Source organism: Antechinus flavipes, chromosome 3, assembly GCF_016432865.1.
Source record: "Antechinus flavipes isolate AdamAnt ecotype Samford, QLD, Australia chromosome 3, AdamAnt_v2, whole genome shotgun sequence".
In the NCBI taxonomy this organism is placed as follows: Eukaryota; Metazoa; Chordata; class Mammalia; order Dasyuromorphia; family Dasyuridae; genus Antechinus; species Antechinus flavipes.
The window spans coordinates 100,148,756-100,166,301 of NC_067400.1; the positions used below are offsets into that span (position 1 = coordinate 100,148,756).

Sequence of the window (17,546 nt, forward strand, 5' to 3'; positions counted from 1 at the left end):
AGAAAGAAATGAAAATAGTTGCTGTCCTCTAGGTTGAGAAAGTTAAAAAAGGATAGAGTTTTGAAGGAAAAATGATGACTCTTTATTTGGACATGTTGAGCTTTAGATGTTTACAAGATATTAGGGTCTAGGAGTCCTAAAAGTAATTGGTGGTGAGAAAAAAGATTAGAGCTGGCTAGATTCATCTAGGAATTACTTAAATAACTGATCCCATGATAGTTAATAAGACCACTAACTACTCTCACCTACAAATGTATCTATCTTTCTTTTTTAGATTCTCTGATAATCAGAGAATACTATAATTTTTTAAGATTCTAAGTAACACAAAAGGCAGAAAAGTCACAAGGTGGACATAAGTATACATCCGGAACATTAGCAATGAAGTAAAGTAAAATTAAATTCATATCCAAGGTTAAGTATGAACCCAAAGGGAAAGAGGCCATTTATGTAATAATTGTTAGCTATAGGAGTGACACTTATTAAGAGATACTTATTAGTATCATTAGACACATCTAGTGAATTGGATGAATGCTTTATGGATGATTTTTGAACAACAAAGAATTACGTGGTATGAAAAAGGTATGGAGAAAGTATTATCTGCATTGGGAAAGGGAAAAAACACACTTATGAAATCAAATCCATCCATTCTGCTAACTCGTGTAGATTTGTTTTTTACCTGGGATTTAAAAGCCTGTAATTCTGCTTGGAGTTCAGTGATCTTTTCTTCTTTTTTCTGTAATTGGGACTGAGTTTCTTGGTGAACTGTAAATTCTTTTTCAAACTGAAAAGAAAAATAGACTTAAATAAACATCCTTCATATACACAGATAATGAAAATGGCATGCTAACAACAGGACAGATTCACTTTTGAATTGTCTTCTAATGGTAGACAATCATTGTGTTCCCTCATCTACCCTTTTCTGAGTAATCTTAGCAAACAGCAGCATTCACACATCATTCTGGCAGTGACTGAGATAAAAATGCAACCTGAATTTTTTCATCTATATAAAGGTAACTAATACAGTAACAAACTTGATCCTTTAATTTAAACTAAATGCTACTATATCAAAAAGAACTTATAATAACTTTTTGCTGAATTTTCAGCATTACGATTTTTTAATGTAAACCAGACATTCTTAACCTGTTTTATGTCATAAAACTAACTTGGGACACTGGAGAAGCCTATGGAATCCTTCTCAGACAATGTTTTTAAATTCACACATAAAAAAATATATAGATTGCAAAGGAAATTAATTATCTAAATATCATTAGCCAAACTTAAAAAAAAAGTAAACAGAACTGCACTATACTAAGTGGAAATTACCATTGCTCTTTGCCTACAAAAAATTTAGTTGCTAATAGGGGCAGGAAAAAATACTTTTATAGGGAAAACTGACAACAATCAATGTGCAAAGAAATACAACTCCACAAATAAAATGTGGGGGAAAAAGATACAGACTCTTATGAAGACCAGAAAAAATCTTGATAAACATGGAGGGGACTTTCATATATTGTTGAGCAAAGAAAGAACAATGACTGCAGAGCATTGTGTTCCATTAATTTATTTGCATATGACTGTAAAGTTTTACAAGACATATGACTATGGGGACATATACATTACATAAGGATTGCTGGAGGAATGGATATATATAAAGTTTTACATCACTGCTTACAAAGACTCTGACTTGAGGAATTAGAAGCCAAATACAGTATTATCAGAGAAGGTGAACAAAGGAGGAAGCTGGAGAGCTAGCTAAGTGCAAGAATGATAAGAAAGTGGGGATATGCGAACTCTAGTTTATTGGTTTAGAGCCAGATTAAGTGGGGGAAAAAACATTGCTCTGCATATTGGATGAAAAAAAGCTGGGTCACTCAAAACAGCTCTTCAATGTTGTACAGATGAATAGAGAGCTGAAGCCTGTTGCTGTGTACAGAGATTTTTAGCTTGACACTGTTTAATGCAATTTGTAGCTTGAAAAGAAAGAAACCTCTCAGGAGTGTCTGGATGCCCTTTACTGCCCTCTATGGTTAGAGAGGGAAAAAAAGAAGAAGAAAGACAGGTTAAGCATCTTATTTTTTTCTTCAAGCTGTGCTTATTGGATAAAAGGCTCTGCATTACTAGAAGTTAAGTGAAGAAAACAAAAATCCTCTTACGTGAAAATATGGCTGAGTTGCTCTGACTATTCAAGGAGTCACCTTGAAGAACTTTATAATTATCTAGTTATATAAACTGTCACCAAGAAGCACAATGGTGATTTGGGGATTAGAGGGAATGGAGGCTTAAAAGTATCTAACACTTTTCTCAGTTTCTTACTAAGGAGTGGCTTTGCTTAGCATTAAGAGTGGTGTAGACACTGAATAGAGAAGCATCTTTGTATAAAACAAATTGATATTAAAGGGGAAGACAACAATACATACAAAACCACCCTAGTGAAAGGATTCAAGGATGTGGTATTACCCATTCATGTATATGTATCCATTGTCCCCTAGGAACACTACCTGCATTGATGAATACAATCCAGATTTATGACTGAACAGTAATTTGCTCTATCTTCATTTTGTTTTCTATTGATTATATGTTAACATTATTACTTTTTATCTATTAATTAATAAATACTTAATGTCAAGGTGAATTTTGTCACTGTGATTGACAGATTTTGTATATACTATTGAGGACTCAAGAACTAGAATGAGGAGAAATAGACATATATCCCACAATCCACAAACAAGGCTACCCCAAGGACCTTGTAAGAAAACAATGAGTTGTAGTACATAGCATAAAGCACGAAGGGAATCCCAAATCTGCCATCATCAAACTGCTATATTTGATCAATAGGTAGAGTATGCCTAGGTTAAATAAGGAAAAAGATACTGACAACCGACAACACTGAAAAATGTGGGATTCTAAAGAATTTCAAGAATAAAAAATAAAAATATTTCTCTTTGAAAATGCCTGGTAGGGGCAGTTGGTAGCATAGTAGATAGAGTACCAGCCCTGAAGTCAAGAGGACCTGAGTTCAAATCCAGTCTCAGACACTTAACACTTCCCAGCTGTATGACCCTGGGCAAGTTACTTAACCTCAATTGCGTCAGTAAAAAAAAAAAAAAAAAAGAAAAGAAAAGAAAAGAAAATGCATGGTAAAGTTTTTCACTAAGATACAATACTTCATATATGTCTTTCTATTTCTAGGAATCTCTAATTATTCTTTTTCATCTTAACTCATTTCATGATTGTCACTTACTTTTCTGGAAAATTCTGATGCTTTTTCTTCAAGTTCTTCTAGTTTTGCTTGATCAACACAAATATCTAAAATTAGAAAAATGAGAAATTCCTATATGATCTACCCTTGAGTCTCTTCACAAGTTTAAGATTTTTCTATAAGCATACTCACCTACAAATTGTCTTAAGTCTACATCTAATTTTTTTCTATATGTAAAATCAGGATCTGTTCCATCTCTGTGTAATACTATCTGAGATATGCATTCTTCAATTAATTTGAAATACTGTGGTCTAAAGCCAAAAAAGAAGAAAATTTAAATCCACATTGGTTATATAACAAGTATCTTTCTTATATCTCAAGAAAATGCCTTATCAGATCTCACTTTTTATTTCTAATATACCACGATAACAAAAACAACCATAATAAAATTAACACAGGGCTACTATTTTAAAAAATGTTTAACCCTCAAAGTACATAGCCAAATATTGACAATGCAGAACCAGAATTAAATTATTTCATCAAATATGACTAAGGTTAAATTCAGTCTCTCTAATTTTCAGGCAGAAACCAGAGAAAAACCTTTTAATGAAACAAAAAAATAATAATGGATACAAAGAAATTAAGAATTCTTAACCAGATTAAAAGTATCACTAAAATACAAATTCTAAGAGTTGGAATTTAAGACTCAGTAACCATTTAGTACAAATCCTACACAAGGGGGAAATCATACCATAATGTATTTTATAAGTGGTTATTCAATCTTTGCTTGAAGGTTTCCAAAGACAAGCAAATTAATCACTTCTTGAGGTAGCTTATTACACTTTGCAACAATTTAAAAATGGTTAATTTGTCCTCACCTCAATGCTAGTTTATTCTCTTTGCAACATCTACCCATGGTTCCTTCTGGAACGAGAACAAATCTGATTCCCACCTCAAAAGGACAGTGGTTCTTCTTGTTAATATTATTTTGTTATACTTCCCTGTCTTCTCTTGACTATGCTGCAAATGCCCAATTCTTCTGGTGACATAAATTAAAGACCTGTCACCGTCTTGGCCATATTCTTTTAGACATACTCAGTTTATTCATGTCCTTCTTAAACTATGGTAACCAGAATGAAATATGATACTTCATATGATGTCTAATAAAGGCATAATACAGGAACAATTCTAAATTTATGGTCATTTTTGCAAGGGGAAAAGAGCATACAAACTAATACAATAGTGAACTAGACTCAATCCCTGGTAAATTCTCCAACTAAAAAATGATTATTGATTAGATAAATGATTAGTATACCATATATTCGACTCCAAAATTTTATATTTCTGCACACCTATGAGAAGAGAAATTTTCTTTAAAGATCCTTTCAATTTACATTTCATTTAACAAACTCTCACCCTTGTTATCAGCTCCAGTTTCCTCAGAATTCTGCTATATTTTGCATTCTAGAATAATTCTGTTTTACTAAAGGTTCCCTCTCCTTGACTCTTTTTCAAGATGGTCAAGTCAAGGAGAAACGAAGAAGAGCTACCAAACTGGCTGATATAATACAACAGAAAAGCAAAATGGTAAATGTCGGAGTGGACGTTGAAAAACGAGGACACTGATATACTGCTAGTAGAATTGTGAACTGATCTAAACATTGTGAAGGACAATTTGGAACTATGCCCAAAGGGCAATCAAACTGAACATATACTTTAATCCAGCAATACCACTCCTAGCATAAAAAGGGAAAAGGACCTATATGTACAAGAATATTTATGATAGATCTTTCTGTAGTGGCAAAAAATTTGAAATTGAATAGATGCCACATCAATTGGGCAATGGCTAAAGAAAGTGTGGCATACGAATGTAATGGAATATTATTGTGCTATGATAAATAATGGCCAAGATGATTTCAAAAAATCTGGAGAAATCTAAATGAAGTGACATAAAGTTAAAAAAAAAAAAAAAGCACAGAACACTGTACCCAGTAACAGCAACATTGTCCAATAATCAACTATGAATGATTGAGCTTCCTCAGCAATACAATGATCCAAGATAATTCCAGTGTACTCATGATAGAAAATGCTATCCACATCTGCACATCTGGAGGAAGAACTATGGCTTATGAATGCAGATCAAATCATACTAATTCCACTGTCTTTATTTTTTTTTTCATTTTGGTCTGTTTCTTTTTTCATAACATGAGTAATATAGATAATTGCACATATATAAAATATCAAATTGCTTTCCATTTTAGGGAGTAGAGAAGAGAGGAAGTAGAATAGAGAGAAAAATTTGGAACTCAAAAACACTTTTAAATGAATGTTAAAATTGTCCTCTTTTTATAATTGAAAAAAAAAAAAAAACAAAAACACTATTTTTAAAAAAGAAAAACCAGGGGATGTAATGTCAAATAATGTCATTTCTATACCTAGAAGCTCACTGTCTATCAAAATATATGTTTGAAATATATATGCTCTAATATGCTTGAAAATAGTTTATTATATTTATATCATGTTTAAAATAAGTTTTAAGTACATAAAAATAAGCAGACTCAGCTCTTTGAAGGAGTTAAAAAAATGCAAAATTTCAAATGCTAAATATATTCTAAAAAAAAAGAACTACTTGAAGAAAAGGTTGAACAGGTGAAAGGACATTTCAAACGCAAGGAAAAGCAGTTCTGAAGGATAGATTTGGGACTGGGAGCCTGCTCTCTCTCTCTCTCTCTCTCTCTCTCTCTCTCTCTCTATATATATATATATGCACCATGTTTAAATAGAATTCTAACCTGCTAGATCCAATCATAAAAATTAAGAATGACCTATGAGAGAAACAAAAATTCTACAGTATGGACTATAAGGAGATCTTTTAAAATTCTGGATAAAAATGGTCAAGATCCTTGTGAAAATATTAAAATAAATATCTTATGTCTTAAGGGAAAAAGTTTTAGGTCTCTGTGACATGATATATAAGCAAGTCAGGTTTTTTCAACAGGTAACATGCCTTTAAGTACAATCACTACTAGAAGCCAATCTTCCAAAGAAGTTCAATCCTTCTAATTTTCAACATTAGTTCTCTCTTCATTTCTAAATCTAAAGATCATGAAATAGAATTTCTATTTTTTACTTTATAGTACTAATCTTAGAAGTACAACTCTGCATTATTTACCTATAGTAAATAAATACAATTTGTAATTTTAACAACTTATAATTTAGAAAAGCCAAAGTAAACAACTGATTTTGTGGGTAATATACAATATTTCAGTTGTCTGTAAGAAATACTTCTTAATATTTTGATCCACAGACCAAATTTAGATACTCAGGTTATATTTACTGGATAGATTGTATCTTGGTTCATGTATCTACATGACAGACTGTAGCAGGGCTGGTTCAATATTAAATTAATTAAATTAATATCAATATTAATAAAACTATTAGCATAATTGACTATATCAATAATCACATTAACAAAAACTATATGATTATTTCAATAGATACAGATAAAACATTTGATAAAAATCTAATACCCATTCCTATTAAAACATTAGAGTATATAGGAATAAATGGACTTTTCCTTAAAACAATCAGTAGTATATATTTAAAACCATCAGCAAGCATCATATGTAATAGGGATAAATTGGAACCATTCCCAATAAGATCAGGAGCAAAACAAGGCTGCCCACTATCACCATTATTATTCAATATTAGAAATATTAGCTTTGGCAAAAAGAAAAGAAAAACAGACTTTATAAGAGTAGGTCATGAGGAACTAATCTGGTGATTGCTATATAAAGTGGGTCATAAGAGCTCTAAAAATAAGAGCCTATGGAGAATAAGTATCTGATTCTATGCCAGTTCAGTGGCAGCAAATGAAATCATAATATATCTAATCTTGTTTGTTATATTTAAAATTGCTAGCATTTTCAAAAAGAGTTCAAGAAATTTCAGGATTTACATTTCTAAAACTAAATTTACATACAAAAACAATAAAGAACTACAAATTACAACCTTTCTGTGATGTAATTTTGAATGGACATAGGCAATAATACAATAAAATGTCTTTTAAAAAAACTTTCTACTACTATTTAAAAAAAAAACACATAAATTGGGGGCAGTTAGGTGGTGCAGTGGATAGAGAACTAGCCCTGAAATCAAGAGGACCTGAGTTCAAATCTGGCCTCAGACACTTAACACTTCCTAGCTCTATTACTCTGGGCAAGTCACTTAACCCCAACTGCCTCAGCAAAAAACAACAACAACAACAACAACCACAAATTAATATTCTTGTTTTTTACTTAATATTTTATTTTTTTCCAATTACAACATTCACTTTTGTAATATATTAAGTTCCAAATTTTCTCCCTTGTTTCTGTTTTCTCATTCCTCCCCAAGATGTCAAGTAATCTGATACAGGTCATACATGTATAATCATGTTAAATATATTTTCATATTAGTCATGTTGAGAAAGAAGAATCAGAACAAAAGGGAAAAACCAGAAGAAAGAGAAAAACAAGTTTTAAAAAACAAATTATGCTGATGTAATTAAATTTAAAAATAATTTGCTCCGATCTACATTCAGTTTCCATAGCTCTTTCTCTGAATGTGAATAACAAAAATGTCAAATTTTTACATGGATTGAAAAAAAAAAATTTTGACCACTATGCTAAATACACAAAATAATGAAATCCTGGTCAGGATCTTGAAAATTACTAGAACTTGAAAAAAACTAGAAAATATTGACAACTACACTTTAGAGTCAGCACATAAAGAGATTTGCACATGATGGTAGAATTGAAAAGAGAAAAATTATATATTCTTACAGAAAAAACACATGATCCATTAGTAATTAATAATTCATATATTTTAGATGACTTCTCAAATGAAAGCTTTAGGAAGTCTCTACTAAATGACAATAATATATAAATATATATAATAACATAATTTGGCATTCAATACCTTAGCTTTAAAATATGTCACCTAAAGATCTAAGACACCTAACACCTAAAACTGATCTAAGATTTATATAAATAAGCAGGTAATGTAAAGGTTCACCTAGTTAAAACTATTACCTAATTTTAGAAAATAACAAGATACACAAACAAAAGTATGGACTATGTTAGTTGGACTCAGCTTACCGTATAAAATAATCATTTCTAATAAGCAAAAGATGTTGAAGTATAGAAAGAAAATATCCTTCGGCTCTTGTTTCTTTCACCGTGTTCCACAACATATTGTAAACCTCATTCACTTCAGTAAATCAGTTAAGGAACAGAACAAGTGGGATGAACAGAAGTACAATATACCTGATAAAAATACTGGATTTTTTTAAACTAACAAAATTTAATTCTTTATTTCCTTTAAACAAAGGTACATTAAAACCTGGTTCTAGATCAATTTTGACAATTTGCAGTTAATGATCTTTTTTCTCTCAAGGGAACAAATAAATAGTCACTCAAATCACATTCTACAAATATAGCAACCAATACATTAAAAGCATAATGCAGCACTGGTATTGTCTTTAGGTTCTTACCCAACTGTCGTTCTATTGTATTTGTTTAAATTTAAGTTTCAAAGAAAGCAATAGTCATTAAAATTCCAATTTTTAATGTTCAAAAGAAATTTTTTCATTTCGGTAAAAAAGGATATTCAAGTTCAGCTTTAATATCTTCTAAACGATGAGAGAACTCAATAAAATCTTCCTCCTTATGTTCATCGAACACTTTAAGTTGGATATCTAAACTATCACTTTTTATATGTTTCAAATTCTGTAAAGGAATTAATTACAAATCATTGGCAATTCTAAGTAGAGTATTCTTTCCAACAATGGTATTAAATAATCAATTAAAATGCTATTTTTAAAAATTACTTTTGGGTGATTATAATTGATTTGTCCTAAACTGTACATTTCTAGCATATACTATGTCAAAAAAAAAAAAAAAAGCTAAATTTAAAAAAAAAACAAAGATTTTAGTTTATATTTCAAAAACTGATTTTCATAAGTCTTCATATTATGTCAATTTTTTTTTTCTGAGAGGCTTTTTTGGTATGGGCCAGAACTCTGAACTTGAAACAAGGATTCTTACAAGGTGCTAATTCAGTGGAATTGATGAGACAATGGTTATCTAGTTTAGCATGATGCTTAATATTTCCCTAAATTCGGTATGACTGATTTAATCTTACAACAAATAATGGTTTCCTAGTGTATAATGACTAGTTTATACTCAGTGTGGAGCATGTAAGTCAGGGGGGACACAGGGAGTGATTCAATTCCATCTTCAGTCAGGCTTCTTCTGGTAGTTGGCCTGGCTTCCTACACTTCTCCACTAAAACCAAGACTCTGGAAGGCCTTTAAGAAAGCTAACCAGAACGCAGGGAAAGGAGACAAGACTTTAAAAGAGATAATAAAGGATGTGGACTTTAACCCGTGGCTACTCTTGTGGTGATTACTGAACTGGAAAGAAGGCTGCCCCGGAGACCAAGAAAACCAAATAAGAACATTACACTTTTTATCGAATTCTTTTTCCATTCAAGTAGTCACCTAATTTTCATATATACACTGTTTCTCTAAGCACAGTCTGAGGACTCCTGGGTGTCCTTCAGATCCCCTATGTGTCTGCAAGATCAAAAAGTATTTTCAAAGTATAAAGAAATTTAATTTCTAATATGCTAAATATCAATAGACATAATTCACATAAACAAAAGTTCTTTAGGGAGTACTCAATTTTTAAGAATATGAAAAGATCCTAAGACTAAAAAGCTCAAAGATTAGTAACAGAGAAACTGTAGGGCACTTACAGGCAGTATTTGTTTCAATCCACAGCGCATAAACTCATTTCTGATGTGCAATCTGAAATCTAAGTCATCAGGAGACGTAACAAGGGCATTGATGAGTTGCATACAAGCTACCTACAAAAGAAAATATCAAGAGAATTATGGTTAACAAGGAAAATATTAAAATATCTAATGTTTACAAAAACTGTAGTATTCCCACTTTCATTACAGAACCAAGGATTTAAATAATCCTAATTTTAGGTAAAATATTTTAGTGAAAATTAAATCTGAACATGGGACAGCATTTGAGTTTAAGTTCAGTTTTACATACTTAATAGGAGTGTGACCTTGGGCAAGTCATTTAACCCTATTTGCTTCAGTTATCTCATCTGTAAAATGAGTTGGAGAAGGAAATGGCAAATCATCCCAGTATATTTTGCCAGGAAAACCCCAAATGGAATCAGAGTTGGACATGACTGAAACATGAACAACAAAAAAACTAAACATAATTTTTTAAAGTTATATTTTTTTCCTTTTATACAACAATCAGAGATAGCTACTCTATAATAAAAATCCATTCTTAGAATGAAAATATGTTATGCAAATATTAAATCCCAGTAGGCAAAAACAATGAGTTAGAGTTTTATGGCTAAGAAAGCTTTCAATGCCAATAGAATAGAAAGTATCTTCTCAAATGAAGAAATTAAAACTATGAGCAATCGTGTTAAAAAATGCTACAAAATGCTAAAAATAAGATAAATGTAAATTATAACAACTCTCAGGTGCCATTTCCAATCCCTAGTGTGTAGGAAAAAGTGAAGAACTTACAGATTAAGCACATATTGATCAGAGATTGTTAGCGAAAGTAGATCAAGCCTATGGGTCTCAGTTTCGGCTTTTCTGGAGTCACATGTGTTTAGATAAGGCCTGGACTACATTCCATTATCCAACAAAGAGAGTGATCAAAGAAGCTGTGTATCAACTTTTCTACTACATTCCACTGACCAACTAGGGGAACACTAGACTTATGTGACTGATCACAACATATAGAGGGTGGGATTTTGGAGGTTCTTTGTCTGAAATGTATAAAAGCTGTAAGCATTTTCAAGGCTCTGGCTCTATCCTGCTGTGAAATTTGGCTTGCAGACCAGGATGGGATCCACTTCTCAAGATTCTAATAAATAATTCTGCTTTCTATGAGTGATCTCTGAGTAGTCAATTTAGGTAGGTCTTTTTGTCCCAAACACTAGCATTTATTACACTATCTGAATATACTAAAAGCTTACTAGCTGATTAAGATGACAAACAAACAAAAAAGCAGAAAGACTGAAAAGATTATTAAAAAAATTAGTATACTGTAAGCAGAGCTCTGAATTGATGCAATCATCACAAAAAAAAAATTTAAAACTATAACCTAAAAGTCAACAAATTGTAAACAACTTTTGGTTATTCTGGAAGTCAAGGACAGACAGAAAAGATCTGTATATGGAAGGATGCTTATAGTCATAAGATTAAACAATTGGGAACAAATAGCTGCCTATTAATGGGGATTGGCTAGGTAAATTATTTTATATGAATGAAATGAAATGGAATTGTGCCTTAAGATATGATGTAATTCTATAATTTGACATCTTTTGCTCATATAAAATGGTTATTTTGAAAATAAGGTAAGTCAGACATGTACTCAAACTAGTCATTTTATTCAACTGGACAACAATTTTGCCTAAATAAACCTGTATACTATATTTGTTTTTTTGATATAAATATAGTATTTCAATTTTTATGTGTTTGTGCTTTAGGCTGTATGGATTCTGAAAATTTTGGAAAAGTTTATAGAGTAGAACAGGAGAACAAGTCATGTGATGGTAACAATGATATTTAAGAAAATAAAGTTAAAAGATTTTAGAAGTCTAATTATATGCTCTCTAGGAAAAAGGGGTGAAGGGAAGGAAGGGAGAAAAATTTGGAATACAAGATTTTGCAAGGGTGAATGTTAAAAACTATCTTTGCATATATTTTGAAAATTAAAAGCTATTATTAAAAAAATTTTTAAGTAAAAAAAAAAGTCACATATCACAATTTCAAAAGACAGAAGATGAAGATTAGCCCCCCAAACCTCCCATTTCCTTAGCAGAGAGAGGATACATGACAAATATGGAATTGACATGCATTTTCAGACACAGTCAGTGCATTGATTTGCTTGTTTACATATGTTTGTTACATGGAAGCATTTCATTGAAGGAAAAATGGAAAATGGGTAGAGAGAAAAACAAAAAAGAATCAATACAACTTTTTAATGGGTATTGGAGGGGAAAAAAGCAATACAAAAGAGATCACACAAGATGCAATGAGAGCAAGCAGAGATTTACTTCTATGAGTCACATAAATAAAAGTTTTAGTTTAAAAATTAAAGACAAAATTATTTTTCTAATAGTCATTTAAAAATACAATTGCAGTAAAATTAGGATATGATGACTATTTTCTTTTCAAAATCTCATGTAAATAACAACTAGCAAAAGGTTTAAAACAATCCAGAAGAAGATCAAGCATCAAAAATCATTTATTGCCTGCTTATTTGCCTTATTTTAAGTACTGGTTGAACAAAGAGAAATGTTTAGGTAAGAAAGAAGTTTTCTAAGTTCAAGGGAATTCCAGGAAAGGGAGAAATGAGCAGAAGGATACTATGGAAAGAGGAGAAGGAATTTTACTAAAGAGACAAAATATTGCAGAGAAGTATACTATGAGAGCTACACAGAAAGAAAAATTTTCTTATAGGAGTATGAAGGATAGATTAGAAGGAATCAAAGTTAAGGCATAATAATAGAGATTATGACTTCAGAAATCTAAGGCTGAAGCATTATTATGGTCTCTTAGGAGAGAAACTAGACAATTGTCAAACACAGCTTTTGCTTAGTTGTTCATATTTGTTACAAGTGTGGTTTGGTAGTTGGGAGGAAGGAGTAATGGGAAATTACAAGCCTGGTTCCAAAGAAGACATACGAAAAAGTATCTCTCCCCTCCCTTATTCACAAAGCTAAGGAATTTAAGATGTAGAATAGGTGATGGATATAGTATGGGTGATAAAACAAAAAGATATGAATAAAAATGTATTTACACACATAAGAGAGAACAGAGGAGAGGATAATTAAAATTAGGTTAGATTATTTATCATATTATTATCATCAGAACTAGATTATTAGAATTAGAAAAGAATTATTAAAAATTTATTGTAAGAGTCCAAGGAATGGGTAACATAAGAGCCAATATTAGGAAACTGTATTGGAAATACAATAAATGAAAGGAATAAAATCGTACAGAACTATACTAACCACAATATGGTAACTGAACAACTATGACAGGATCAAAGATGACAGGCAATGTTATGAAGATGAAAAGCAGGATATGTGGAACAAGGAAACAGATATAATAAAGTTGTTTTAAACAAAGAGAAATTTAAGGTATTTGAATCACATCCAGGTAGAAATGTCTTATAGGCAGATGCATAAACAAGTTTGAAGCTTAGATACTAAACAAAATCTATCCATCCCAAGCATTTAATGAGAGCCTAGCATCCTTTAGATTAACTTCAGTTTCAACTTTGAAATTATGGATTTCCACTACTATACATCAAAATTTGAAAAATATTGGAGCATTGAAAGATAAAGATTGAGGCACTGAGAGAAACATGGGATTCCTCAAAGAACTTTGACTTTTTCCAAGCTAATCTAGCCTACGATCTTTTTCCTTTTCAAAACAAATCCAAATGACTGACTATCTAAGATATATGCACTGATGGATAAAATAGTGTTCTTATACAAATATTCTGAGTTTTTTCCCTATATGGATAATAAAGTTACTTAAATAAAGATATGTCTCATTTATGAGGCTTTCCAATGTTCCAGAGCTTGATATAATCATTACAATTTCTTGTGCAAACAACATATGGAGCCCCTCACCACCCTCTCTGTTTTGTATTCAGCACTGTTTCTTCTATGATAGTATATTATTTCCTTTGGCAAGGATATGTAGCTTTGTTTTATGCATTGTGTGATATTAATGATTAGAGGCTTATAAAACAAGGTTAGCTCTGTTGTTATATCTTTCAAGAAATCTCATAAATTTTGACATGCAATGGAGACAATTTTTTGGAGCAGAATTTTTAAAGATGCAGTTTGTTCTAGCTAATAAAATGTTTTATAATCAAAAAACAATAAGAACAGTGAGTTTTCAACTTCTTATTCTGTGTACATTTGTCAATTATATAACTAGCATTTATAAAGTGCCTACTATTTGCCAAGTACTATACTAAGCACATCAAATGATCCACCATCTATAAAGTGCTTTGCAACCTTTAAAATCACTATAATAAATGGTAGTGATAATTGTTGTTGTCATAGTGTAAATTGTTTTCCTGACTATGTTTACATCATTCTGTATCAATTCATGTAAATCTTGAAAGGATCGTCTGAATTTTTCATATTCATAATGTGAAATAATAGACAATTGCATTAATGCAATGCAACTCTTTATTCAACTGGTCCCCAACCAACAGACTCTGACTTTGCCCTCTAACCTTCATCAAGCGCCCAAAACTATCTCCTGACTTTCACTAGAGGACTACTCCTATCACTTCACCAAGAAAAATAAGTCATATGCCATGAAAACTTTCTTTATAACTATCCCATGAAAACGCTTTATCATTCTGTAATTCTCTCTTCCTTTATTTTGTTTGAGGAATTATGGCTTTTCTCCTTGGCTACGCCAAGCACTCTCCTTCACCCTTCAATCTCTCCTTACTTATTTCTTCTCTCCCTGTTGTTATAAATATGAACACATATTTTTCTGAGGAGTGGAGATTAGGAGGAAACAAACCATTTCATTTCTCTATCACCCCTCAAATCAATGTACTATTTCTCACTTCACAGCCACTTCTTGCTTCCAATCCTTCTCCTCCCATTTATCTATCAACCACCTGCATTTGCTCCAGACTTGCCAACAAGATCTTCACTAAATCCAAGATTTGACTCACCATGCTTCACCAGAGTGGAGAGAATAGACTGACATTCAGATTCTACCTATCACACTTAAGAGCTGTAAGATCACAACTAAATTGACTTAAATTCTCAAAGCCTCAAGGTTTTCTAGCTGCAAAACATAGATAAAAATTTTCACATAGTTGTGAAAATTAATTGAGGAAATATGTTAGCTGTTAGGCAAACCTTAAAAATGCTATTCAAATGTCAGAGGTCATTAACATTGTCATGATCTCCTAAGCTAATCTAGGGTGCTCCTAAAAGTGCTGTCCATGGTACTTTTCTCTTTGTATACACACCCATAATCTCAGTGGAAAGGGGAAATAAGTAGTCTTTGAAGGAGATGATACTTGTGCTAAGTCCTCAAGGGACAGAGCACAAAAAGGAGGGACAAGGCAAGTGCAACAGCCAGAACAGAAGCAATAAATAGAATGTCATCAGGAACAGTAAGTGGATCAGTTTCTCTGAAGCAAAGTGCCCAAGAGAGAATACTGCATAATCAGTCTGAAAAGATAGGTTACATCAGATTGCAAAAGGCTTTAAATGACAAATAGAGAAGGTTTTATTTTATCCTACAGACAATAAGGAGGCACTGACACTTAAAATTAGGGAATGAAATGGCATTTAATGCATTCTCAAGTAAACAAAGCACACTTTATTGGAAATAATTTTCCTTTTGGGGAACAGATAATTATTGGATACTGCCTAGTTAACACTAGAAGCAAGAGGTATATCATTTTTTTCAATTTGTGGGGAGAAAGGGAAGAGGAAGGCAAGGAAGAAATCATAGGTGGGGGGGCTTGGGGAATTCCTAGTACCTGACTTCTCACCAGACACTGCCATAACTATTGTACTTGCAGTCATATTATAAATGGTGATTTTCAATTATTTTATAATATCTTGCGTTGTATTATAGCTACAATATGGATTACTTATATTAATATGCTTTTGTGCTTACTTGAGCACCTAAAAAATATTTATAACCTTATTGCTACAGTGAAAAAATGCATTTTAAGTTTGTAATGTACTTATATTTTGCATCAGAGAAACTGGTGATTATGTCACATTCTTTTATTATATTGTAATGTTAACAAGGAAGGAATTGTATTTTCACTCAACGTGGTGTATCCTCTAGTGTTCCATGGTTTAATAAGTGAACCATTGCATTGAATGGTCTCACAACCAATCTTTTGTAATATTAGTATTGTCTTAGAAACACTAATACCTATCAGTATCTCCACTTGAATGTTCCATTAGCACCTCAAATTCCATAGGTCCAGAATTAATCATGTTATTTCCCTAAAGCCTTTTTCTCCTTTAGAATTTCTGTCAGCAGCATTATTTTTTCTTTTTTATTATATCATATATTTATCTTAGCAATGATTTAAAAATACAAATGGTGTCCACTTTAAATCCCTATAGATTTAACACCTTATTTTTCTCAACAATTATTCCACATTTATTCCCGATAACAGGAATATCAACAGCAGTCCTACCTCATTAAAGAAGTGAATTAAATACTTTTTTTTTTTGGCTGAGGCAATTGGGGTAAGTGACTTGCCCAGGGTCACACAGATAAGAAATGTAAAGTGTCAGAGGCTGCATTAAGTACTTTTTTTGATCAGCAAGATGTGAAATATATTTTGCCATCCCCTTTTTAAAAGCTAATAATTGTTCTATTTTCTAAAATATATTTCATTTTTCCTCAATTAGATGTCATAACAAATTTTTAACATCTGTGTTTTTTTTTTTTTTAAGTTTTATGTTCCAAATTCTATCCCTCCCTCCCTGAGATAGTCAGCAATCAGATATAGGTTATACTTATACATATGCACATACAATTATGTAAAACATTTCCATAGTAGTCATTCTTGATGTTATCTTTGATCTTCTTCTCCTTCACCTGCCAAACCCTATTCTGATAGCTTGTCATTTCCTTTTCCCTAATATTTCTTGAATATTTTCCATCGATCCTCATTACTCTCCTGCACTAATGCAAAATAACCTGCTAAATGCTACTCCAACCTTTACTCTCCTCTGATATAATAATCATATCCATACCAGCTAAATCTTTGTGCATAACCTTGGTCATATCATTTCTTCCAAAATCCTTCATTGACTCCCTAGAAATCTGAAAAAGGTTCTAATGTCTTAGCTTGGCATTTAGTGCCTTCAACAATATGGTGCCATTCTGTTTTTTAGCCTTACCTGAAAATCACTCCACACAATCTATATATATAGTGCAGTTACCTCCTCCATCTGTCACCTCCTGAGTCATGTCCCAAATTTTCTGCCTAACAGCATTAGTTTGCATCATTTCCTACTTGTAGGTAATTCTCTCCCCAGACAATTTCTAGTCCCTTTATCTACAGAAATTCTACCACATGTGCATTAAGCAAAAGACCTGAATTCAAATCTCATTTGTGACATTTATTAGCAATTTGATGACAGATGATTCAATTCACTTCTCAAAACCTAATATCCCTTATCTATAAAATGGGCATACCATTTGTATTGTCTATGCCACAGGGTTATTTCAA

The 17,546-nt window shown here is 31.8% G+C and overlaps 1 protein-coding gene across 1 annotated transcript in view; it reads right to left on the reverse strand.

Moving 5' to 3' along the window:
- Positions 1 to 17,546, reverse strand: part of DIAPH3 (diaphanous related formin 3) — a 419,718-nt gene that overhangs the window by 284,009 nt on the left and 118,163 nt on the right. Inside the window, exons 9-14 of the mRNA XM_051983890.1 lie at positions 9,998 to 10,108; positions 8,849 to 8,967; positions 8,338 to 8,454; positions 3,392 to 3,510; positions 3,242 to 3,306; positions 677 to 781 (exon numbers count right to left, since the gene is read on the reverse strand). Coding sequence (XP_051839850.1) covers positions 677 to 781; positions 3,242 to 3,306; positions 3,392 to 3,510; positions 8,338 to 8,454; positions 8,849 to 8,967; positions 9,998 to 10,108 — 636 coding nt within the window. The remainder of the gene's footprint in view (positions 1 to 676; positions 782 to 3,241; positions 3,307 to 3,391; positions 3,511 to 8,337; positions 8,455 to 8,848; positions 8,968 to 9,997; positions 10,109 to 17,546) is intronic.